Source organism: Parambassis ranga, chromosome 15 (genome assembly GCF_900634625.1).
Source record: "Parambassis ranga chromosome 15, fParRan2.1, whole genome shotgun sequence".
Lineage (NCBI taxonomy): Eukaryota > Metazoa > Chordata > Actinopteri > Ambassidae > Parambassis > Parambassis ranga.
Window position 1 is genome coordinate 20,450,810 of NC_041035.1, and position 26,959 is coordinate 20,477,768.

A 26,959-nucleotide genomic window follows, 5' to 3' on the forward strand; every position below is an offset into this window, starting at 1 on the left:
TCCTCCACACAGCTCTGCCGTGTGGAGGACACACACATTTTAGCTCATTCAGCTACAATGATTGAATAGGTTTAGCCTGATTTAATACATTGAATTTCTTTGTTGAAGCTATAGGATGTACAGATGTGCATGTGTATGCACTCTTATATTATTATATTCAGAGCCCACAGCACAAACGCAGGCTGCAGCATCAAAGCAGTCAGGCTTGATTTCTCATTTAATCTCTCTCAGAACAAAGTAGCACCATGATACTGAATATAGGCGCCGATGGTTTCTCAGCACTGGGTAAAGACAGCACGGATAACATTTAACTGAAGCTATTACCAGCAGATTAAAGGCTTACATTGTGCTTTTACTGGAGAGACACGACTTCCTCCTGAATAGAAATCTATTTTCTGTCAGCTTTTCTTTATTGATTGTTATTGCAGAGATTAACGTACTAGAAGTGACTGGCTTGTGAGGACTTTGTGTAGTTATTAACAGTGACCAGCACATTCATCGACAGTCACGACTGTTGTAGCTTTGGCTGACTCTCAGTGCTAAGATAAAGCAGTTTAACACTATAGTGGGAGGTGAGTGAGCTATGACGACATGACGTTGTATAACGACAGGGCCTCGCTAACCCCATGCTAACACGAACTAGCAGTCACAGTCATGTTTTTAGTGTCTCAGCTGTCGACTGCATGTTGTCGCTGTTATTTTATTGATTTTTTTAAAAGATTATTTCTCTTTAAGAGTGGCTGCACATCTTACCCACGTCGTACTATCACTATACTGCAACTAGCTACAAGCTACACAGTGTCAAATGTGTTAGCTTAGCATACAGAGAAACAGCAGCCTGAAACTGGCATTTAAATATCTGCTTCTACAGTAACAGCATGCTAACATCGGAGGAACATCGACCTCCTCCTCCTCTGGTGATGAGGGTTAGGGCTCCTCCTCCTCCTCCTCCTCCTCTGGTGATGAGGGTTAGGGCTCCTCCTCCTCCTCCTCCTCCTCCTCTGGTGATGAGGGTTAGGGCTCCTCCTCCTCCTCTGGTGATGAGGGTTAGGCCTTCCTCCTCCTGAGGAGTTGCAGCTACAGATGAAATGAAAAGCTGTGACGGCTGACGTGAGCTTCACAGAGATACAAAGACTGGACTTCAACAAGTGTCTGTGGCACTTGGCAGCGTGGTCCTCAGCTGCACCACGTCTGACACGTTCATGCTGGAGGCTCCTCGATGATGTCACATCAAGATTTAACAAAATATGAAAGCGGGGAGCTGAGGCCACGGCCCGACTCAGACTGGACTGAAAAACTCACGAGGTCAGACTTTAGCTTTGATTCAAAGTATTAAACACAGTTAATGTCATTGAAGCTCTTTGGTCAGAACTTGGTCAGATTTCACACACACAGACCAGCAGATCTTCACCACAGCAGCTGCTGGTAATCACCTTCCCTTTATAATCATTGATCATTTTCCTGCAGACAAACCAAACCTGAACCTGTTTTCTGTGTTCATTAGGTTTAATTGTGGCTCTTCCATCTAGAATAATATCTCCCCTGGATTTCCTCGAGGAAATGTCTGTTTCTAAACCCAATTATAGCGCCAAACATCCAGCACCGCAAACTCATTCACCTCTTTATACACATAAATGCTTCATAGGACGCCATCTTTTCTTTGATTTGAGCCTTTTTGATGTATTTAGGAGGATTTTTTTCAGGATTTTAGATCATATGATCTGAATGATTTTTAATCTCAGGCTGATTTCTGAATTTAATGTACAATTGTGAACATGCCGGATTCTTTCTGCTAATCCTGTTAGACCCTGTTCACACTGGGGAAATCAATCCAGCTAGAGCAGGACTCGGGCCGTATCTGGATATATCCGGATAGTTTGTTTTTTTAGACTGACCAACGTGACTCTGGATATATCCGGAATGATTTCAGTCCACCTCTCGGAGGAGGATCTAGCCAGATTGGCTTACATCCAGCTCAGGTCTAAATGCAAGTGTGGCTAGCGAATCCCACTAGCGATGTGATACTTCGGGTTCACAGGGACAGTGTCCGGGTCGCGTACAAAAGCCGTATGTAAACAACCGCCGAACTACGGGACATGTGCACACGTGGTTCTACTGCTGCCTTTTTGAGTGTTTTTGAGGACAACAAACAAGCCGGGTTAAGCTGGATTGAGCGTGGACACGCATGTGTGCGATAGCCAGATTTGAAAATAGGTCTGAACGTATCCAGCTTAAAGGCGATCTGGATTCAATCCTACTCTAGCTGGACTGACTTTCTCCAGTGTGAACGGGGTCTTAGAGGTAGTCTCTCCTGATGCCTGGTCCATCCAGGACAGGAGCAGACTCTCTGTCCACGTCTCGGTGATGGTTGGGGCCTCCTCCTTGGTACTTGTATGGTTAAATTAAAGTATTGCTGCTGTCACCTTTGCAACACATCGGTGACTGTGAGGGTTAATACAGATCATCTGCAGCTGTTAAGGGTTTTTTTTCTCATGAATTTAACATCGAGGTCGCCACCAAATCAGCCATAAATCACCCCGCCGTTCATCTGTACACGCTGTGCCATGTAACATGATCTTTTTTCTTTAATGAATTTAGATGAGTGATTCAGTGGCTTCCACTAAGCCTGCCTGTACTGTATGTACAGTATCTGTGAGCGTAAGCTCTCCCAAAGCTCAGAGGTCCATTTCACATTACAGGACTACAAGGCTGGTTCCACAGATAACATTCTTATTACCACGATAATGCTTTGTAGTGTCAGTTTAATTATTATTAAAGATCTTATTTAGGCTCCTTCCTTTGAGCTGCTCAAATCTCAGAGGGTTGTGTAAAAGAAGATTTAATAAAGGAGCACATGCTCGCCTTAAGTGGGATGCTACTGGAGCTGATATCCCGTCGGACAGGGACTCTAAACTCGGGATCACACGGGATCCTTCACCAGCAGTGCTGCTCTTCTTCAGGGTCAGCAGCCTCTTGGAGGCTCAGCCGCCTCACACTCCACAGCTTTGCAGGCTTTGCTTCCTAACGATCCCAAGATAACGCTCTAAAGTAACGGCCTAATTGAATCGTTATCTGGGGTCGCAGAAAGTCCAAGCACAGAAACTTCAGGAGGTTTCTGAAAGTTGGAGTCTCTGTGCTCTTCATCATTGGAGCCAATCAAGCCCCTCTTTACATCCACTCATATAATGTACATAATGAGGACTTTATTAAAAGATGCTCACTGTATTTCTATGGAGAAAAAGAGGCTCTAAACTTATATGGACATGAGGGGTTCTAATGAATATATGCCATCATTCTAAAGAAGAAACAACCACAGCTGGACATGCTAGGCTAGCTTAGCTCTAACCCTTTAAAGTGAGCCGCAGAGGATACAGGAAAAGTGGCCCCTTCATAGGAAGACAAGGTCCGGAGTGGCCCCTCCTCAGTTTGACTTTGACTGTCATGTCAGTGCAGTTACATGTTGGGTTCAGTCACCACATATTTCAGTCCCCAGTGAGAAGCTTCAAAGGGCGGACGCTGGATTGAAGGCTGAAGTACCTGCTCTGTGACAGAGTGATTAGTCAGCCCAAGAAGGCACTCAGCAGACACCTGTAAGCTTTTATTTTGGTAAATGAGCTGAAAAGTGTGGATCATTAGGATCAGTTCGATCAGATCTGACAGTTTGAGGGCGACTGCTTTCATCCAAACACTCACCGGCACACCAAGAAGCTGTTCCTAATGTGCCGTCTGATTTCCTTACAGACGCACAGAAACACACGGCTTCAATCACAGAGGGGGAATTTAATCAAAGTTCCATTTGAGGCAGACACCAGGAAGTAGAGGGGAGCGGAGGGACGGCATTAGGTCAAAAGTTCAGAGCCGTCCCCAGAGGTACGGCGGGATACAAGTGAGGGAATAAAGTGGGAACAATGTTATATCGTGTTACTGAAGGCAGGAAATCAAGGGTGAACTCTTTGTGCTGCTCAGCGTGGAGAAGCTGCAGCTTGTGTCGCTGAATTCTCGTAATATACAGAGTCCGTTCAGCCCCGGTAGGACCGCGTGTGCATGCGTTGTGTGTTTGTTTTTGGTTCAAAAAGCAGTTTATTCCTTTGTAGCCCTGTGGAAAATAAACTCGGGGCAAAGCCGTCGTAGTTCAACGGTTGTTTACATACGGCTTTTTTACGCGACCCGGACTCTGTCCCCGTGAACCAGAAGTATGACGTCACTAGCGGGATTTGCTAGCCGCATTTGTGTTCAGACCTGAGCCAGATGTAAGCCAATCCGACTAGATCCACCTCTGAGAGGTGGACTGAAATCAATCCGGATATATCCAGATACGGCCTGAATCCCGCTCTAGCTGGATTGATTTTCCCAGTGTGAACGGGGATTGATGTTTACTTATGAACTAACTCGTGATCATTACCAGCTGTTCAGTGATGATGCTGTTTCCTCCACTGTGACTGAGTTCTGCCTGAGTATCCGTGCAGCTTCCTCCTCTCTGCAGTTACATGCAGACATATTTGGTGGAGAGGCTTCCATTTACATGCTTGTTACTCTGTTTCATCTGGCACTGAATAGGAAACACAGCTAATTATCCTGCTGATAGGATGTTTCTGGATGGTTACATTTTCTTCATCACTAATCAGTTTTTTCCTCGGTAATGGCATAACTCTGAAATGGAAAAGGAACATTTCCGAGAGTAATTATAGATTACCCACAGCAGCAGAAAATGCATCGCTGATGATTTCCTTTTAATCAAACTCAACTCTCTGACTGCTGCACGCCGCCTGCAGTCTCTGTTGACTTCACATTTTCACTCCATTTCATCCAATTTGCTTCACCAGCAGAGATTTGACTGAGATTCCATTTCAGATTCTGCCCACCAGTTGAAAGAATGACATTTGTTTCGTGGCCTTTAGTTTAAAATAAACCTTCAATGACCGAGCTAGCCGAAGTCGTGCTGATCACTTCAGACGTAGAGGATGGATTTATTTGGCTTTTTAAGCTGCAGGTCGATGTTTTCACTGCGTTTGAAGCTCTGAACGCTCTGGTCCTCCATCTTTGTTCTGTTCACACAGAGTGCTGCGTTCAACCCTGCAAAAATACACAAGCTGTGTGAGTAGATTCCTTAGCCACAGGCATTTATTAACATTTCAGCCACCAAAAAAGTAGGCCTTAACTCCTACTCTTTGGTCTGAGTAATTAGAATTAATACCAAGTGCAGCAAGCCTGACTAACCAGGGTCATAGCTGCTGAAGCCTTGTGCCTCATTTGCATAAAATCTGAGCACCAGGGGGTCCAGAGAGCCACGTTCCTGTCTGACACAAGCACAAGCTCCACTTCTTCTCTTCTCTCTGTTATTAAAGCTTTGTTATTCCTGCCATTATGTCCCATTACTGCTTGACAACACTGTACAGGACCTAAGTGAGAGGGTGGTGCCACTTTCCGGGCGTTACACATGGTTGGTGCACTCTGCTGCAGATTTCAGCCAGTCGTCACCAGCAGAATGTAAAAAGAGGTCAGTGTCTGCAGGCCGTGGAAATGACCAGCAACAGATGGGAACGTTTTGCCACCATTTTTATCTAAATCAGTGTTTTTCATGGCTGACTGTGTGTGATGCTGCCACCGCGGACACAAAGCCCAGCCTGCTGGGTGAAAGTACGGAGCACAGTTAGAGTCACAATATGTACACAGATACATCAATTCCATGGACAGACAATGTCAGCCAGACACTCAGAGGTGCTGTCCAGGCCTTTCTTGTAACCATGAAGGCACCCGTGTTCTATTTTTGTGGTGGGGGTGTGGTTATTTGTTAGAACGTGTTGCCTTCTCTCTCCTGCAGTTGTCATTGTTTTCAGGGTATGACACACTCTTCTGTTTCTGACCCAACCAAGATAGCCACCCCCAACAAATGTTGGCCTCTCATGTTTGCACCAAAGACGAAGACAAAACCTGACCAGAGTCTCCTGAAAGGAAGCCTTTCTGAGTCTCAGCTCGGTCGGTTTGCTTGCAGACAGCAGTGTCTTCATGTTTCAAAGACATTCAGACATCTGCATCAGTCTATATTGTGCTGAGCACCACGTTCTTTTGCATTAGGTAAGAGGCCGCTCAGCTGTGCAACCACCAGCTAACGCACCGGGGCTGAGCCCACGCGTTCCATCAGTTACTCATGGCTGATCATGTTTGGATCTGTGAACATCGGACTGAAAGCAGGCCATCAGTGCTCCTCACGGGCCGCTGGACCGGTTTCACAGCAGGTTTACCAAAGCTGCGTTAATCAGTCTGAAGACCTCGCTGAGGAATTCTAACTTCATCAGATCACGCGCTGTTTATTGTTGAGACAGCCGTATGTCTGTGTGTTCTCTCACAGCAGGACGATGTTCTCTCCTCTCACACACACAGAAAGTACCACATGAACCTCCTCCTACTTCAGCAGCAGCTCCGTGTGTGAGTGACATATCATAAAAAGGCTGCATGCTGCATATTAGCAATGCTGTAACACCCACATGAATAATCCAATTAATGTACTGTAGGTTTCGGGGTCCTGGCTAATTTCTGATTGTGCTGGTGCTGTAATTGATTGAATGCTGCGTAGTTACAACAGGGCACGACAAGCCCAACGTGCAAAGTGAGCAATATCTCAGCCTAATTGGCTGGAGGCGCCAGGTTAGAGTGCTTCACTCGGGCCCTCTGATAATCAGCAGTGCGGCTTCTCAGGCCTGCGTGTGTTGATAATGAAGGAGCTGACAGAGTAACAGATACTGGAGCGAGCAGACGCTGAACACGTGTCAGCAGACATGTAGCATAGATACAGTGTGTCTAGTTTCCCTTTCATGACGGATGTTCGTATTATTCTCTTCGTCTTTGTGCAGATGACTCTTATGTGTGTAAACTTCTCCTCAGACAGGTTATTTGGCTCAAAATTATTACTTTAGTCTTTTTTACTTACAACAAAATATTACTTATCTAATTGCTCCTCATGCTGATGTTCATCTGGGTCTTTGGACCTGAATTGTTTGTGGTGTGTGTTTGTTGTGTGTCTGTTACACGTCATGTTGTTCTCTTCCCATTTTTATTCTACAATAGTCGCCTCCATTTTACTCATTTCACTAGAATGTACACAAACATAGCTGAAAGCATACATGTGCATGTTTCTCATGTCACATTTTCCCTGAGACTCCTCTGCCTTCAGTCGGCTTATGAAGACAGTAACTGTTGGTCTATTCTCCTGTGTGGAGGGCTTAGGGAGCTGCCTGGGATAGCATGAAAGCACGAAACAGCTGCTTTTATCCACACAAGCCTGCGACATGAACTCAGGAGGACTTTTATTTCTTTTTTTTCTCGTGGTTGCCTAGCTGCCTGCCGCTCTGCATCTCTGCGTCTGCAGCGGCTGAGAGGTCTGAGGAAGCCTCCAAACTCCCCGATGAGCGAGAGAATAATCTCAGTGTATGAGAGCAGCAGCGACTTTCCTCAAATCCCATTTCACAGCAGCAAAAAAGAGAATATTCTGCGCAAAAGAAGAAAAGAAGACGTTTAATGCAACCTGACAGGCGAAGCATCTGCTATGAATCTACCGTTGCTAGCACACCTTGAGGATTGAGCCGTATGTTTTACCTCCACCAAGCAGCCGGCTGTCACTGGACAATGGATGCCTCCGCTCACCTCCAAAGGAGGGAGGTGCTGCGCCTGTACCCACTGAGCAGTGTAATTACTGGCCTGCATGGAGAGCAGGGTGGACCCATTCCTATGGTGTAATCAGAATTAAGACACAAATGTCATTTGAATATTAATAAGGTGGATTCTCTGACCTTGGAGGTTAACGGAGGACCTGCTGAATCCATGATGATGATGATGATGATGATGTAACCCGTGCAATTTAAAATCTACTGTTTAGCCCGTTATGTAAGTCTGATTAAAGGCTTTGCATTATGAAGCAGTATGAAAGACTACAGGAGTAACTTTACAGGGCTGCTGTGTTGCCATGTTGGGAGCGAAGAAGACCCCGTTTCATCAGAGCAGATTTAGCTCCCCGTGTGGCTGCAGAGCACACATGTTATTCCCGTGTGTGAAGCGTTACGCCAGCGGCCTCGGGGATTTCTTTAGATGAGGCCAGATGAGAGAGTCTGAGGAACGGGGAGTGACATGAATCAATGAAGTATAAGTGAGAAGCGGATTGGAGTCAAGCTCGCCAAGTGGGAGGAATAACGGGAGGGATGGGGGGCGGTGGGTGTCCGTGGAGAGTGTTAGTCAGCTCTCTGCAGGGGTTATGTTCAGCTAAGTTAATCTGTTTTGAAATGTGCAAGTGCTCGATGCCATGTGCTGCTCTGGAGATTGGGAAGAAGAGGAGGTGGATGTGTTGAGTTCCACCCATGGGGCTCTTGAGTTCTTGACCCGAAGCCACCCTGTCACCCCCTTATTGCCCCATCCTCCACCCACACACGCCCGCATGCTAGCATGTAGCCTACAGGCTGCAGAATGTATACGGGCACAGAGGCCATGGTGGCAGAGGTCGCTCATGGATGTACAGCCATAGCTGCACTGATGCAGCTCTGTCTGCAGTTACCAAGGACCATAGAGGAGGCAGCGGCAGACATCTTGTTGGATATAACGCTAACAAACAAGTCTGTTTCTTGTGTGATTGACAGCAAAGAGTTAACTCGTCTCTAGGTTTCTTTGACATGATGCATGTTTCTGTTAAAGTAGTTGAGGCGAGGCAGAGCTAGTTGGTATGTTGGGCACAATGAATACAGAGTAAATATATATAAAAACCTAATTTGAGGAGCAAGTTTTTAGTTGTGTCTGTGTGTCATCGACAAATGGGGATCTTGGGGTTTCGACAGCTGCTACGACCTGTCACTCTGCGCCCTCATCCTCCTCCTCCTCGCATGTTGACGTGCGTCATAACCTGTGATCGCCTGCGATCAGTAAATGGTCTTTGTACAACCTGCACGCATCAAACTTGACGTCGTACCAAAGTTTATTAGATCCACGTCGCATAATAAGATAAGATAAAACTTTATTAATCCCGGAGAAAATTCTTGTGCCAGAGGTATCAAGTTACATTAAATGCAGTTAAATACAGAGTATAAGTGTCACTAAAATCCAAATCAGAGTACAGTACGCAGTATGAGCACAATATATGATGCATGGATACAAATATAGACCAGTGGAGGGACAGTGATGCATGACATGATCTTAAAGGATTGATAAAAATCACACAGGTGAGAGGCCATAACACAGAGGAGGCAGGGCTTTTGTCTAATCCTGCAGCCAGCCACTAGGGGGCGATCCAGATGACATCGTCGTACTTTATTAAAAATAAAAAAAACACAATTTGACAATTTGTCATGGTGTTTCAGGTGTATGATAACAAATACAAAGGAAATATATATATAGATGTTAGTGTTATTATCATCGTGTTTACATGAGTCTAACGCCTCTTAACATCCCTAAAAATAGCTAAAGTCTGTGATATATACAGAAGTGCCCTCACAGATCACTTTCTGCCAGTTTAACATCTGCAGTGTGTTGTATCATTTTGAGTCATGTGCTTGTAATGTTTTGGGTAATTATCTCCCCTGTGGAGCCCCTAAGCAGCAACTTTTGTTTATGTGTTAATAATGTGAGAAAGAAGATGAGAAGAATCAGAGGAAGACTGAAAGATGAAGAACAAACCAAAGAGCTCATTAAAGAGTTTTGATCGTGACGGAGACAGACGGATCACTGCTCGCCTCGCCACCAAGTTCAGAGGGCTGGGATGAGAAATCATTTGTGACTGGCCAATTAGCACATGAGAAGGTGTTGTTTAGATTCAGTGTCGTGTGTCTGCGCGGGTCATGCTGCTGCCATCAAACATTCAAACGCTCAGAAATCAACTAGTGTCGCCAGGCGCTGATGCTCGTCCACATCCAGCTGCTGAGCTGTTAGATGCTTAGTTCTTAATGTTATGTTTTTGCAAAATATGTTAACACAAAACATAGATAATATAGCAGACTTTATGACAACAAATGTGTTTTAATGAACCTTATAGTTTCATTTATTCGTTTTTAATGTGGCCAGATGAAGCATCAAAAACGTCAAAGGTCAAACTGTCACTTTAAAATCGATGCATCCATCCAACGTTATTTATATGCTGCTTGTCGTGCTTGCGGTCGTGAGGGGGGGGAGGGCTGGAACGTATCCCAGCATGGGTCAGAGGCTGGGCACACCATGGAAACACATGGAGCGTGCAGGCAGCCAGAGAAACATAAATACACACTAATGGCTGCATTTGCTCCTGAGTGCCTTGTCTTAGTGATGTTAGCCTGATGGCTGGCATGAACCTTCTATAAACTGAATGGATAGGAGCATCTGATCCATCCAGCGACTCATCCAGATAGATAAACATTCCCTTATGGAGCTACATACACTGTGTACACACTGGTTACACTGTCCTTGACTCCATAGCCGATCTGGCTGCTAAAATGTCTAGCTTACCACTACTCTCATTATCAGTAAACAACTGCAAACGGATAGCTACCTGGCTACTGCTTGTTTAATCCATCCATCTCCAACTGCCTATCCGGGGCCGGGTTGTGGGGGCAGCAGTCTAAGCAGAGACTTCCCTCTCACTGGACACTTCTTCTAGCTCCGCTCCACATCCTGGGTCTCCCCCTTATAAAGAGAATGTCAGCGAGGTTCGTTACGTTGCCCGGTACGGCGCAGCCGGGGCCCAACCCTGGAGCCAGGCCCGGGGTTGGGGCCCGGCCGGGCTTAGCCTGAATGACTGATGTGGGGCCGACCTCCCGTGGGCTTACCACCTGCAGGACGAACCGTAAGGGGCCGTTGCAAAGAGGATTGGGCCACAGCGACCCGATCGCCAGATACAGGGCCTCCTCAGCTCAGCTGTGGGCCTTCAGCGTGTCGCCTTGTTGTTCCTGATCAGCAGCCTGGTGGGCAGGTGCGTAGGGTCTGTCAGCATGTGTTCTGGGAAAACGTGCTCTCATCGTGCTTTCATCTGAGGAGAGAAGAGCCCTACAGTACATAAACATGAGTGGTGTGTGTGTGTGTGTGTGTGTGGCACTGCATCACACACACACTGGCATGAAACATGAAAAACAACAAAGATTAGCCGTTAATATGAGCAGCCTTTGGGAGCATTCTGAAGATCTAGCTCTCTCTCTTTTTTCCATTGTCAGGGCTCAGTGGTTAGTGACTGTTTGGCAGGTTGGTGAGCCGAGGTTTCACCCCCGCCTGCAGGTGAAGGTTTAGACAGCCAGAAGTCAGAGTCTGGGGATTTACAGAGATGGATGGAGCGAGAGGAGCATTCAAACCTCAAACCAAAGCCTCAAAGATGAAAAAGAGGACTTTTATATTATATGTGTGTCTCTGCCTTCATCACTGCAGACGTATTTTATACCATGCAGAGACATATACAGCATACAAGACCATGTGTGAAGACGGAAGGTCACACAGGGCGACCCAAATTGATAATGCAGCATGCCAGAGGCAGAGTGCTGTCACTAACATGGCTTCCCCATCCGAGGCAGATGCCTGCCTGAAACAACCGGGCTGCAAGCCATGTGAGCGAGACTTTCTGCAGCATAGCAACAGTGTGCTGGGAGCCAGTTCCCCTCTAAGGGAACTGGCTAAGCTGATTTGACACAGTCAGGTGAAACAAGTTCTGAGTTCTGAGAGGAAGACTTTTTTTCTCTATGCTTTCTCTGCACTGTAGAAGACTGTGCCTGGATCAGACGTTCTCATGTGGTGGATTCAGCAGAAGAACAACCAGAGATATTCTCTAAGAAGGAAGGATTGGACCCAGGAGTGGGTTCATGTAGAGAGAAACTCACAGCAGTGCACCTCTGTCCAGCTGGGATCCAGCTGATGAGAGCAGAATACAGTCACCCTTCATTTTAGAATAACAGTCAGTCCTTATATGGATTAATCTTCTGTGACTTCAGCCAAAGGTTTCTGAAAATCAGTTCCGAGTCATTGTGGGAGGTTCCAGCTGCTGGCTGCGTCTGAGTCTGCCTGAACTCCCAGTTCATCCAAATACAGGCAAGGAGATGGAGCACATGTGGAGCTGAGGAGGGTGGGAATGGTCTGGTGGTCTGTCAAAGCCCTCTCACCCTAATTTATACAACATTTTAAGTATTTTTATGTATATTTGATCACTTATAAAAGTGTGATTTATTTTGTTTTTGGTTGGTATTTATTTTGCAGCTTCAATATTGAGCTTTTGAAATATCTTCATTCTTTCCTCCTGCAAAAACAGTGCAGGTGATCAGCTCCCAGCATATTAATTACTGATAGTTTCAACTATAGCATGATGATTTTTTTGTCTCCTCACACACTGCTCACAACATTGTAAGAATAGAATAGAATAGAAAATACTTTATTCATCCCAAGCTGGGAAATTTCACTATTGCAGCAGCACAATACAGTCACTCAAGCAAACTAAAAATAAAAAATATACCTCTAAAAAAATAGTCAGTATAAACATTATTTACAGCAAGATAAAAATACAAATGCAGAAGCAAAAATGTGCAATTTGTAATGCAGGTATACATATAGGTCTAAGGTCGAGGCTGTCTGAGCCTTTTGGAACAGGCGCTCCGCTGTCTGTCCAGCACAGGGAGGAGAGGGTGGTCGGGGTGATCCATGATGGAGGACAGTTTGTTCAGTGTCCTCCTCTCCACCACTGCTTCAAAAGTCTCTGGTCTGTAAAGAGTTGCATGCAGCATCAATAAGATGATCATAGATGTTTCCTAAAAATTACTGTTCATACAAACTCCGTCCCACCAAGTCAGACGGCATCAGTGCAGCGTCATGGTAGTCATGGTTACATGACTGCTCTGCTGCTGTGGGGAAAAGTCCATTAACTAATTTACAGTAATTATGTGATGAATTTCCAATGCTTTGAAATGTATTTTCACTAATGATGAATGAGTCATGATGAGGAGGGTGTGCGATGAAGAAAGCTGGCCCATTTTGTTCCCACTATTCTCCCCTCTTTGTCACACATTTGACTACAGCAGCGAACAAGTGACGGAGGCGGGGGCGGGGGTGGGGTGGGGGCGATCTGAAGTGCTGCCAGCGGATGGAGATGAGCGCTCTCTGCCTCTGCACATGGCCCGATCTGTCTTGCTTCAGCCCCTCTTACATCACGGCACGTGCCCCGGGGCTCTCTCTCTGCGGAGCAGGCGCTCTGTATTTAGAGCCTGATTTATACACAAACACTCGTACCACAGGGGAGGGCGCAGCCAGCGCTCCTCTACATCCCTGCTGCAATTGGCGGCAATATGACCGTCTTCCTCCACTTCACTGAGCCTTTAAGGAGAGCTTTCAGACAGAAAGTGTAATTTAAAAACATGGTTGCTTTGGGTTTCAGTAATATGATAATTAAAGCTGGATTTTTGTTTGTTCTTCATCTCCCTCTCTTCATGGCTGTAACGATATGAACTCAGTCGACACCCTGCAGATTCAGTGAGGGACTGAGGAGGACTCCACCTGAACTAAAAAACTCTTACCTCTCTTCTTTCTTTGTTCTCAGGCTGTTAGAGAGCTCGCTGCTCAACGCAGAAATGAAGGAAGGAGAGATTCTGCCTCCTACCATTCAGAGGCTGATGAAAGGATACAACAAGTACCTCAGGCCTTTCTTTGACAGTAAGGAAACTGCAGACACATGCAGCCGTGGAAATGACAGAGCACTCAGGGGAAATGTGTGTGTGTGTGTGTGTGTGTGTGTGTGTGTGTGTGTGTGTGTGAGAGGGGGGCTCATATTGCAATTTTGCGCTTGTGTGTCCCCTTGGAGTAATATGTGCTGACATGCATACATTTAAATGTACTTTAATTTCTCCTTGAAGTCGTGTGTGTGTGTGTGTGTGTGTGTGTGTGTGTGTGTGCGTGTGTGTGTGTGCCGATACTTTGGCTGTATTGAAAGAGAGCATCAACACCGACACACACACACACGTACAAAGAACCAGCTGATATTCATAGAAACATATACACTCAAAGTGACCAGAAGTAAGTGGACGGCATGCACCGTCTGTTTTTAAAGGCGTAAATCTTAATGATTGATTGATTGTCCATGATTAATCAAACATTTGATGGACAAACAGTGAAAATATTCCTGTTTCCAACAGTTAAAACCTCCGTTCAGTGATCATTGCTGCAGCTTTGTAGCAGATCATGAGGATTCAGATAGATTTGTCTGCACAAAAAAGTCCCGACCTCTGACCTCATCACCCTTCATCAGACTTTACAAATCCTGACTGGGCTGGACAGACTGGCAAACACACATGGTAGCTGACTGTCCACATACTTTTGGTCATATTGTATATTCATATATATATTGTTTTAGGTTGTCTAACTACGATTCACACACGACATGTTTCCAGCAAGTGACTGATTTGCTTCTGAATATGGTCGATCCCAGTGCTCACATGCTCACAGCAGCACGACGTTATGTCATTCCCTGCAAATCCCTCGCTCCTGCTCTGGTTCTGGGCTCCGGGAATCCGTCACAATGTGATTACGGTTTGTTTACTCGTTGTTTGATCTGTAATAACACCTTGGACTTCACCAAGGCGAGCGCTGTGTGAGTGTAATCACCAGTCCTGCCGCTCAGGAACAGCACGTTTGGCACACAGTGGCGGCCGAAGCACGGCTGAACAGAAGCGCACACACACACACGCATGCATTATTAGCACTGTGAGAGACACATTGATTTTTATTCGTTGTGTTTTTGTTGTAGTAACAGTTCGGTGCAGGCTTTTCACCAGCTAATCTTCATTTCTAGCACACAACCCAAGAGACTCGCAGTGCATCCAAACTGACACCACTCCTTATCTGCTGAATATTTTTGGAAGTATTTATCACAGCAAAGAGGCTCAGATATCTACAAAAACTACACAACCTCAGCTTTTTTGTGTATCAACAATCAGCAAACAGCTGTGACTCATACGGTGTCCCACCATCATGACAGTCTCCACATAATGATGAAAAGAAATCTACTGACAGTTAAACTAACACCTGGAATGACCAGTGAACTCGCCGTGGAACAGCCTGTGCTTCTCAGAGTTAAAGGGAGATTTCACCACCATGTCAGGTGTTTGCTGGTTAATAACTCTACTACTCTAAGTACACAAACACCTGCTTACTGTACAGTACAGTATCTGCAGAAAAGACGATTGATAGGAGGAAGGTGGAAGGATGGAGGAGCCCAGCGTCTTTGATGGTGAACCAGGCAGAATCAATTCCCTGAAGGAGGCTCACAGTCGACAGAGAGCAGCTGCTGCAGAGATGTGGGGGTCTTTAGCATTTTTAAATAGGCTGTCCTCAAATAACCTTTCATTATACAACGCAGTGCTTTATTATACAACCCTTAGCATCCACCATGGAGCCATTCACACTATCAGGCAGGCAGCAGGGAGCACTGCAGGGGCTGTGCCGTGTTAATGGGGCTCTCATTTCTTTCCAGACGGCCCTGTGACGGTGGGTATGAGCCTGGACATCGCCAGCATCGACACCATCTCCGAGATCAACATGGTAGGACACACCCTGTCACGCACTTCACAGCTCACAGCTGCTCGCAGCCTCTGTTGCTGTAACCTTACATGCAGCTTCACCTTCAGACACGAGGAGGCAACTTTCCCTCACTTTATGATCCATCCACAGTGTGGAGGTGGTCCACCCCACCACACCCAACAGTTCCCAGGTCACCTGAACCCATGGTGATAATAAACACTCTGATGATGATGGAGAATGCAGCCCGCGTGTGCCTCCTCTCTGTCTTGTGTTCTTGGCTGCTGCAGATGAACACACAGTGCGCAGTGCAGTGGATAATCCATTAAAATTAAAATTCCATTGAAATATTAATTCATGTCATTAACTAACAAAAAGCTTTTTTAAATTATTCTAGACAACCGAGTTCCCTCTTTTTATATCAGTGCGGAACTTTCACTGTAAGGACTGCGACTCCATAACTGTGGTACACAAGAATACACAAAACACTGTGTGTGTCTGAGTGAATAATGTCTTCAACTGACATTTTTATTTGTTTATTTGCACAAAATGAAGAAATTTGCACAAAATATTGATGACAAGGACACAATTGTGTTGGCCAGACCACCAGATGTGATGTTAGCACAACAATGAAGGAGGGTCTTAATTAAGAGGCGATGGTCAGTGAGTAGCTCTTAAGCTCCAGCCTCCATCTGAAGGTGGTGTTTCCTGAGCTGCTGCACATGTTTGTGATCACACAACATCCACACATGATGCAACGGCAGGAACATCCTGCGCAGAAAAACATGTGCTGACTACAAGCCGAGCTGACTAATGAAATAGACTTCTACACAGAGGCTCAGACCTAGACGTGTGTGTCAGCGTATTCTTATTATTATTGGCATGCTTGTTGAAACAGTTGACGAGCTGTGCTGTGACCTCTGGGCCTTCCCTCCTGCAGGACTACACCGCCACCATTTTCCTCCGCCAGCGCTGGACGGACGAGAGGCTGGTTTTCGAAGGCAACAAGAGCCTGAGCCTGGACGGACGGCTGGTGGAGCTCCTCTGGGTCCCCGACACATTCATCGTGGACTCCAAGAAGTCCTTCCTACATGACATCACCGTGGAGAACAGGCTGATCCGCATCTTCCCCAACGGGACCGTCCTTTACGCTCTGAGGTGGGATAACGAAGGGAAAGCTGATCGGGTTGTGGTTGTTGTTGATGTTTTTTTTCTGCTCCAACAGACAATGAAAAACAGGCCAGGGAAGAAATTGGCTGTGGGAGGAAGCGTGGGCTGAATCTGAGATAATCTGATTGTGAAGCAGAGAGTTGTGTCGGCTGTATTACTTTGTATGAGTGCAGCAGCATGTGAAGACGCTGTGAGACAGATACTGCTCCAACATCTGAGGGGCTCTCTGCAGGAGCCTGCTCTGTCATTAGGCAGAAGGTCTGAACAGACAGTTCATAGATTGACAGGTTATAGATTATCCTGCTGAGTTAATGTGTTCAGCTCTTTTAAGCCTGTCTTGATGGGATTAACAGCCCCCCACTGTTTTTATGTGCCACCTTTTAACCTCAGATTATTGATGGATTATATAAGAGCTGTCCGCGGCTGACTCCAATCAGTCCGCTCACTTCCTGCAGTTCACCAAGAGGCCACTGCAGGAAACCTGTTAGCATGTTAGCACTTCCTGTTCATTCTCTGTGTGTTCTGGTCAGGTGTACGCACAGTAAATCCCACTGATGATTGTTTACTGTCTTAAAACAGGCTACATGCTAACAAGTGGCTACATGGGACTACAGACGATGTCATTAACGGTCATCCTGGTGTTTGTGCTGTAGAAGAGGTCAGAGCGGTGACCCGGTGGTGCTGATGCTGTGGTCATGTGACCGTGCTGTAGCTGGATTATAGCGTAGCATTAGCTGTTAGCTTCAGTAATGATAAAGTGGTGTTCATTAGTGATCTGACAGTGTTATGTTTTGTTTTAAATTGGTCGACAACCCAGGGTGTGACAAACAGGATCAGAAAAATAATTTGTCTCTCCACACAGACAACCTTTGTGGGATTATTGACCCCCTGGGGTCCGTTTGAAAGCACTTAATCCTTGAAACAATGGAAAAATCCTATTGGAAACCTACAGGATGCTAATTTTCTAGTTGGACTAACCTAATCCATCATCCCTGCTGCTCTCTGCAGGAGTCAAAGGAGCCAAAGCTATATTATATATGGTTAAAATAAAATGACCAGAATAATCTTTTTCAACACGTGGACATGTTTGAGGTCCGTCCTGTGGAGGCTCAGCGAGTGGAGCTCTCTCTGGAGGTTGCACTGTTGTCGTCCAGCGGGGGTTTCACATGATGTGGTCATGCAGCAAAACGGCAAACAACATCCCACGGGACACATTTGGATTTTTGTGTGCGTGGGTGTTGTGTTGTAGTAAGTTGTGTTGTGTGTTGTCAGACCTCACAGTTCATTTCATCTCTACACACCGCAGACATCACGAGGCACCCGCTCTGCTCCGCTTCATACATGTCGACATGCTAATCAGAGACTCCTACTTTATTTTTAACAGCCTGAGTCATTTATTGGTCCGAATATGTGTGTGTGTGTGTGTGTGTGTGTGTGTGTGTGTGTCACTCTCTGCTGTAGACTGTGACAGGGGAGGAGGGCATCGCCTCAGAGAGCAGGACTAGTGAGAGTTAAACAAGCCAAAAAAAGGCAGTCAGGAGAGAGACGGCCTCCTCAGGGGGAAACAGAACAGAGCGAGGTGAGAAGAGGAGGCGAAGGACAGCTGAGCTAAATGTTTCAGTGCTGTGCTGCAGGCGGAAACACGAGCAAACATGAGATGATTGTAGCCAAAGGTTGACCAATTAGAAGGGAGGAGGATTCACAAAAACAACACTGTTGATGTTTGGGAGTGTACAGATCATAGAAGAACAGAATTAGACAGAAGGTGGAGGTCCTGATGGACGTCCTGTAGCTTCCTTCCCTTCTTGTAAGCTCGTTATAATAAAAATCCATGTCATACACACAATCAATGGCTTATATAAATGTGGGCAATACAGTCTCAAAATGATGTCGTGATAATGAAGGAGACACTATTGAACAAGCAGCTGCAGCATCTGTAAGTGCAAACAAAATGAAGGACACCTCCCAACAAATGAGCGCTGTCACCGATGACAGGCTGAGGTCCATTTATTGGCAGCAGCAGCAACAGTAGTGACACAGCATGAGTCACAGCTTAGCCTGATGGGACGAATGAAGAATTCAATTCAATTCATTCAGAAGTCCGAGCAGGGAGGTGCAGTAGGTGGGGGTACATGCAACATGGAGGGGTGACTCCCCCTGACGCCACCAGCTGTTTGGTTTTTCACTAGTTGTAAAACTTCATTACAGACATTTTACAAGGAAATAGCTCCTGTCGTGTGATCGCCCCGATGAACACATGAAGATGAGGTCAGAGAAAAACGTAGACAAAATAAAGGCTGAGGAGACTCCGTCCTTGAAAATGGATGGAGTCTCCTCAGCCTTTATTTTCTGAGGAGACTGTATAGAACCCCTCTGCAGTACGCTGTGGGGTGCCCGGGCAGCAGAATGAGACGACCGAGGAGCAGCACAGGAGGTCCATTCTACCGGTGTCCATCAGACGCTGTACCTCCTCCCCCCTCTGCAGGGAGGAGAGCTGGAGGAGATGAACCTCATCGTCACCTGATAACTGTGCTCAGCTGCTCTGCGGTCCTGACCCTGTGTGGCATCGTGTTTTCTATTAGTCAAGATGGAAACAGGGGTTTAATCCTTAAAGTGTCTATTTTCTAAATATGCATGGTACCAAGCTGAAATAATGTCCCAATGACTTCATTTTTAACCCTTTACTGCATCTGACCCAAGCCCAAAAAAATCAGAAAATGATAAGAAAATGGCAAAACTTTGATGTAAACACCATACAGAGTCAAATCAACACACTTTCCCACACAATGTTGACCCAAGGAATTCAGTGGAATCGTTATTTATCACATTTATCTACGATATATCTTGAATCTGTATATTTGCTCATATCGATAACCCAATTTATAGGTTATAATAATTTAAACCAAACTTACAATAACCATATGAACTGATCCTGTGTGTGTGTGTCAGACTGATGCAGGAGGTTTCTACATGTGCAGCGTCTCTGACTGTTCCAGAGTTTTAAAGCATAATGACTGAAAGCTGCTCCTGTCCTACATTTTAAAAGCCTCAAACCTGAGGAGCTGTGCTGTCTGGATCTGTGGGCTTTTTTCCTGTTATTTTGTAAATGTCAGTTTTTGTGCGTTTCATGCTTTGTGCTACTTTCTGCATCTTAACTTGCAGCACCGTGCAGCTTTGACCGGCGACAGTTGAACCTTAAACTAAAGCATCTTCGCGCTCTCCGTCCCTCAGAGACAGAAATGGGAGCATGGTTGTACAGATGGCAGCCAGTGAGCACACTGAGGTGATACACCAAAGTGCTCCTGTTGTTTAATGTCCCTTCTTTAAAATGAAGCTTGTGCGTCAGAAAATCCTTTACACCAGTAAAATCCGAAGCTCCGAGCAAAGACAGCGTGCTCTCTGAGTGCTGACTGTACTCAATTCACATCAGATGACCTTCTGCAAACTCTGAATCAGCCAGTAGAGGGCCTCCAGATGTGATGTGTCACGGCTGCGTCACATTTTTAATCCATGACTCAGCTCTTTACAGTACAGACGTTACCACAGGTGTCTTACACTGTAAATGTATGTGTGAATCCACGGTTGCTGTGCTCAGCGTCTCACGCCTCCTCCCTTCTATTCTCCAGGATCACCACCACCGTGGCCTGCAACATGGACCTGACCAAGTATCCCATGGACAAGCAGACGTGCACCCTCCAACTGGAGAGCTGTAAGGACCCTTCACACTTCATAAAGAACATGAGAGCTGTGCTGCTTGAAGCCGTGGCTGCCAGTCAGTGGGTGGGCGTGATTTCAAGTGAATCTGATCAAACCCAGGGATCAAACACATCACTTGCTCTCATCCTCCACACTGTGTGTGTGTGTCTCCTGTGGATGATTTACAAACATAGGACATCATGTTAGATAGAAATACAACAGATGTGATCTGTGTTAGCTTTTACACTGGGCCATCCTGCACCACCATGGTTCTACCATCTCTCTACAAAATCATGATTTCATTACGATGAATCCAGGCAGGTTACCCGGTGCTTACTGTGCCACTTCTTCAGACATTTTTGAAGACACCTGGGCCACATTAGGTGTGTGATGTTTGGGCCACACTCCCTGGTTTACCTCTGTCAGTCAGAAATCTGTGGACACGCTGCAGCTGGTCGTCTGCTGCTCGGCTTTTAACCAGAACCAAAACATATGATCACACTTGTCCTAGCTTCCATTCACTGGCTACCCGTATGTTTTAGGATTGATTTTATTGATCACTTTTAAAGCACTCCACGCTCCCTCCGATCCTCTGGCAGAGGTCTTCTGGGAATCTGGGAAGATTGAGCCACATTTGCTCTTTTACATGTGGACCATTAGAGGCTCACCTCCACTTCATCAGGTGCAGAATCAATGCCAGAAGTGCGCCACATTCACAAAAACTGCATGTATTATCATATGAAATGATGGCACATCTGGACAGGCTAGTGTTAAAAGCTACAGCATGTGTAGCAGCTGAGGTGAAGTAACCCTGATGATGAAATACACTGCTGACAGTGCGATGGTTCAAGTATCTCTATAAACTACACTATAAATGCATTCTGCTTGTGTGTGTGACAAAGTGCTGGCAAGAAGCTGATTAATGAACTGCATCACATTTATTTAGCCGAGGTTAAAAGGCAGGGTACAGCATGTACAGCTGGCACTGACAGCGGAGGACTCTAACCCCTCCTCTCTGTCTGATTATGTGCTGTTGGCAGCTCCGTTCCTTTTTTGTCGGGTGTTTGTGGGTTCTTCATTTATCCACTCACAGCGTATTATAGCAGCCGTTTTTTAACAGTCTAACACAGACTCCAAATGTTTTGGGCCTCCTCTGTCCCCGTTACCGAAGCTAATCCTGCAAATCCCTTTAACTCTCCTTTGGTACCTGAAAAATGCCAACCTTTGCCTTCAGATTCATCTTCATCATTTTCAGACATTTCTCGAGGAGAGGAGCAGCGGCCGTGTGGTTATAGATACAGCTCAAACTGGACGTGACAGGATGGATTTTTTTTTTTTTTTGGCCGAACCGGAGATGGTGTGGAGGGAGAGAAAAAAGCCTCCCTCCTCCTCCTCCTCCTCCACCTCCTCCTCCTCCTCCTCCTCCTCCTCCTCTTCCTCTTCATGCTTCCTTCTCTGCTTTCCAGCTCGCTGTTTGCCTTCATGCTATTAAACGACAGCCAGCCAGGCTAAGCTAAGTCTGATCCCTGCCAGAAGCCCACCAGGACCTGAGTGCCAAATAAAACATTTAGCTGGAGCTTCGGTGCCACTTAGCAGACAAAAAGACATCTGGAGGTTAAAGTTAGGTAACTGAGAGGAGATGATGGATCCTTCCTTCACTGCTTCAGTCACTCCAGGATAATATCTGCATCTTTTTTTTCCTCCCCCCCTCTCTCTCTCTCTCTCATCCTGCTGCTCTGTCTTTGCAGTTCTTTTTCCTCTCCCTTCAATCTCCATCTCCCTCTCTGTGTCTCTTTTATGAAGATGTATATTCAAGGATTTATTTCTTCTAATGCTGTGCCAAAAGTGGAATCCTCTGCACAGGGGGAAGCTTTAAAGAGAGCGGCGTTGTGGGAGGGTGCGTTTAGATCGGGATTGCGGTAAAATATTTAGTGCGTTCTGACAGCTGAGGAGCAGTCAGGAGAAGCCGAGGCGCTCCTTCTGTGGTCTTTGACTTAATTTGAAGCAGCATTGTGTCATTTCGTGGGTTTGTTGTAGTCGTGTTCATTAGTGTGACGTTACCTCTGCCAACAAGTGATAGCAAGCTGAGAGTGAGCCCTGTATGTTGACACAAAATGGCTGCCATGTTGAATACATTACCTGGAAAGGGACAAACTAGCTCTGAGATGTTTTGCCGTGAGGAGCGAGGATTTTAAAATAGATGCTCCAGGGGTGGTCGTCCTCTGCCTCCCTGCCCTCTCACATTATTGATATTTATTTAAACAATTATATGTGTTTATGTTTAAAATACTAGGGCTGTAAGAAAGTCTTGGTCGACTGAAACCCTCAAATTTTGGGGAGGCTTAGTGGTCTGGGTATGTCTACAGTTATAAAACAATTTATTAGACTAAAACATTGAAATACGTCGATGTTCATATGCTCAAAACGGACGGGGCAGCCTAACACAGACAAGACAGCTTTCCGTTTTTAGGTGACATGTTTATAGTCGAGCTGTGACACTTTACTGATCCGCGAGGGGAAATTCAGGATGCAAACTTGTTTCTGTTGTCTATTTTCATGAAACGCTGCCACACTGCAGATGTCTCTGACATGATGGAGGAGGACTGACTGAAATGACAAAAACTAAAAAATAAATAAATATTCAGCAAACCACCGGGCGGTACTCTCTGTCTCAAAGATCGACTGTTACCTGTGAAGCGGGTGCGCTGAAAACACCCCCTTTAGCACTTGGTACGTTCCTCCTGATAAAATTACGCTATAAAAAGTCGACCAATCAGAATTTTGGTCGAGCCAGAACGCATCGACTAATAAATCGACCGTGAGATTACAGCCCTATAAAAAACACATGTACATGACGATTAGTGAATATTACAGTTTAAAATGTACGTAGACGACGTAGATTAGTTTATAAGGTTTAAAGTAAATGTTTGAGGAAAAAAATGTTACATTACAAACTCATAATGACAGTTTACACTTTCAACCCCATCATCAGCATCAGCTTGAAAATGACATGCCCAAAGTGAATAGAGTATATCTCAGCAGCCACAAGGTGTATTTGAATACTTTTGGTGTCATAACAAAGGGAACACCTGGGAGATTCGCTCAGATGTGTAAGTATTAGTTTGTATGCCTCTGGCTCTTTGTAAATTAAGATGGCACAAAGCAAAAATGATTTTTTTTTTCTCGTCTTTTTACGATGAATATCTTCTTGAAATGATGCAGTTGAAGCACACAACAGATTTCAAGCTGTAGCTAAGCTTATGGACATTATCTCTGCCAAGTTTCATTTCATTCTAATTAAGGGAAACAGAATTACAGAGGTTTTAGTCCAACCTATGTAGACAGAATTTTCAAGATGGCCGCCATAGTTCAAAGGGTTAAACACTCTTGTTTGTTGGTTTTTACAGGTTGGCCTGTAAAGCTGTCTTACTGTCATTTTTACAGACTGATTCTGGCAACCTTTTTTCCCAGTGTACGATCTGGTAGCTACCATCATGGAAGGGTCTTGAGAACAGTATAGAGTCATTTCTATGTGTTAACCCTTTCATGTGCCCCGGGGCTCCTAGTGTAAGTGTTTCCATGTTATTGCACAGTGTCACTGCCCATGAGTCTTTAATCTCTGCTGGGCTGTAGGTCATAAAAATAATGAGCTCTGCCACTATAGAGGGGGAATATGGTGAAATTATAGGAGCCTTTAGCATCAGAGTCACTGCTGGCCTTCATTAGGGGAGCGTGTGCTCCGGTCAGTTCTGCCTGCATGACTCCATTTAAGCAGCGCAGACTAAGGAGCGCTTCCTGATAACACAGTCCAGCTCCAACCTTTTATTATTCTCTTGCTCCCTCTGCAGAGAAATGGGAAAAATGCAGCACAGCGTCCTGTGAACTGCACTGGTTCTTATCATATGCACAAAATAAATCAGCACCACACTTAACCGTGATGTCATTAATTTTGCATGCCTCCTTATTCTGAGTTTTATTTGGGTTATCTGGGCTCTCTGGGGCCCGGTGCAATATGCATGATTAGTCTGTTATGGTATGAGGCGAAGAGTTAAGCAGCGCTGCTCTGCCTCGGCTTTGAAGAAGTGAATGAACAGCAGAAATGCACTTCCATTAGCGCATCATGCTGGATCTGTGTGTGTGTCAGGCTGAATCACAGGAGAACACAAGTGTACATGAAACAATGTGTTTTTAGAGGCAGGCCTTGTGTCGGTGCAGCAGCAGATGGATTTAAGTGCAGCCTGTTTGCTTCTCGGGGGGTAACAGGGTGGTTTTAAAGTAGCTCTTCAAAGGCGCTCCCACATTCTCTTTGATTCCTGCCAAATGTCTTTCCTGTGCTGCTGTTTAGCATTAGGGGGGAACCTGCCACCCACTGCAGGCCCAAACAACTCCACTGTAACAGGACCGTAGCATAGCATAGCTTTAGCAATTAGCAGTCCCAGCCGTTCCCACCACTCTGCTACTTTGTGGAACAATCATCAGAGTCAACACATCCCCAAAAAGGCAGAGGTGGAGGAAGTACTGAAGCTCGGTACTTAAGTAAAAGTACAATTACCCAGCAAAATATATACTCCTAAACTTCTAAACTAAAACAATCAACAATCCTACTTCAGTAAAAGTCTTAAGTACTTCTAAATGTACCTAAAGTATTAAAAGTAAAAGTACTCACGCACTGAATATATATGATTGATTTCCATTGTAAAGGATCTGAACAGATTAAAATAATCAAAGAAATCATCTTAAATTCAAATAATAAAATCATAATAAAAGTAACTGGAGTCATTTTTATTTGTTTGTCGTCTTTTCAACATTCAACATTTGAACAATCCAACACTTTCACTAACTGACTTCCTGTAATGGGATGAGACTGTTTACTTTGTGTCACCACCTTCCTCATGATGACAGAAGAGAGGAGGGGCTCACCACCTCTACAGGAACATGGTATTAACTTTCTCTGAGTGTGAATGGTACAAAAAGCTCTGTATGTGTTTGGGTCACAGACTTATCAATCAGTCTTTGGGATCAATTGAACAGTGTGTGTTTTTCCTCCACAGGGGGCTACAACATCAATGATGTCATGTTCTACTGGACCAGAGGGAACGAGTCCGTCAGCGGGCTGGACACCCTGCAGCTGGCTCAGTACACCGTTGAAGACCACTACACCTCGGTCTCTGAGGCCATCTATGAAACAGGTAGCTGTGGTCTTACTTTCTACGAATGATTAATGAGTGAAGAGAGAAGCACAGTCACAGAGCTTCATCGTTTCTCCTCCAAGGACGATACCCGAGGCTGGTCTTCCACTTCGAGCTGAAGAGGAGCATCCTGTACTTCATCCTGGAGACCTACGTCCCCTCCAGCCTGCTGGTCGTCCTCTCCTGGGTCTCCTTCTGGATCTCCCTGTCCTCTGTTCCAGCACGTATTTGTATAGGTATGGTAAAGGGAACCTCAAATGGATCCAGGCCCATTCATCCCTGGTGTCATAAGCACCTGAGTGTTTGCTGCGTATTAATGATCACCACACTGTGTCCTCTGTGCCAGGAGTGACCACCGTGCTGACCATGACCACTCTGATGATGGGAGCACGGACGTCGCTGCCCAACGCCAACTGCTTCATCAAAGCCATCGACGTCTACCTGGGAATCTGCTTCAGCTTCATCTTCGGAGCGCTCATCGAGTACGCCGTGGCCCACTTCTGCACCCTCACCCACCCGGACACACACATGCTCATGGTGAGCCCCTGCTGGATGTAACAATGCATTACTGTTGTGCACATTGTTGTGGTCATTGTGTTGGTGGTCATCATCATCATCATCATCATCATCATCATCATCATCACCATCATGTCCGTCTTCGGGGTAAGTTGCATACACACACTCTCAGATCTGCAGGCCTCCGTCTGTCCTCATTGTTGCTTCCACGTCTTTGCAGTACGCCCACCAGATGCACGACTTTGACGATGAAATAAACGGCATCGTCACCACCATCTCCACTCACTCACGGGCCAAGAGGCGCAAGGAGCCCGCCGCCACTCCTTCGCAAGCTCCTGCCTCCACAGAGCTCACGGTGAGCCCCTCCAGCCCCTCGGGCAGTGAGCCTAAGCCTGAGGCGTCTCCTCCGGAGCCCACCAACTGGTGCCTCACCATCCTGGGGACCCTGCGCAAAATCCTCCGCTTGATAAGCTGCTGTCATGTGGAGAACCCGCACCACATAGACAACTACTCCCGGGTCACCTTCCCCCTGTCCTTCGTCATCGTCAACCTCCTCTACTGGACATATTATCTGTACTTTTAGCACTAGCCCGAGTGCAGCAGATGAGACGGAGAGGAGTGTGTGTACAGTTCGTGTTATTTAGGTGAGATGAGTGTGTACGAAGTCATGAGAAACAAACTCGTGCTGATAATTGCGGCTCCATTTTAAAAACCTGACGGGTTCAGATCCGATCAGCTTCCAGATAAGAAAAGTCTTTTCTGGTGTTTTCATTTTAAGATGGAGCTGTAATTCAATAACAGAAATCACCGGCGCTGTTAAGTGAGAGTTAAGAGAGAATTCCCATTTCCACTGTCAGCTGTGATGGATGGATCATTGGCATTTCACGACTTCATCTTCCACG

General features: G+C 45.8%; 1 protein-coding gene across 1 annotated transcript in view; it reads left to right on the forward strand.

Moving 5' to 3' along the window:
- LOC114447152 (gamma-aminobutyric acid receptor subunit pi) overlaps positions 1-26,667 on the forward strand; it is a 39,264-nt gene extending 12,597 nt beyond the window's left edge. The window contains exons 3-10 of the mRNA XM_028423257.1: positions 13,514-13,626; positions 15,443-15,510; positions 16,427-16,644; positions 20,283-20,365; positions 25,404-25,541; positions 25,625-25,777; positions 25,888-26,078; positions 26,278-26,667. Coding sequence (XP_028279058.1) covers positions 13,514-13,626; positions 15,443-15,510; positions 16,427-16,644; positions 20,283-20,365; positions 25,404-25,541; positions 25,625-25,777; positions 25,888-26,078; positions 26,278-26,640 — 1,327 coding nt within the window. The 3' untranslated portion in view covers positions 26,641-26,667. The remainder of the gene's footprint in view (positions 1-13,513; positions 13,627-15,442; positions 15,511-16,426; positions 16,645-20,282; positions 20,366-25,403; positions 25,542-25,624; positions 25,778-25,887; positions 26,079-26,277) is intronic.
- The last annotated feature ends 292 nt before the right edge of the window (positions 26,668-26,959 follow it).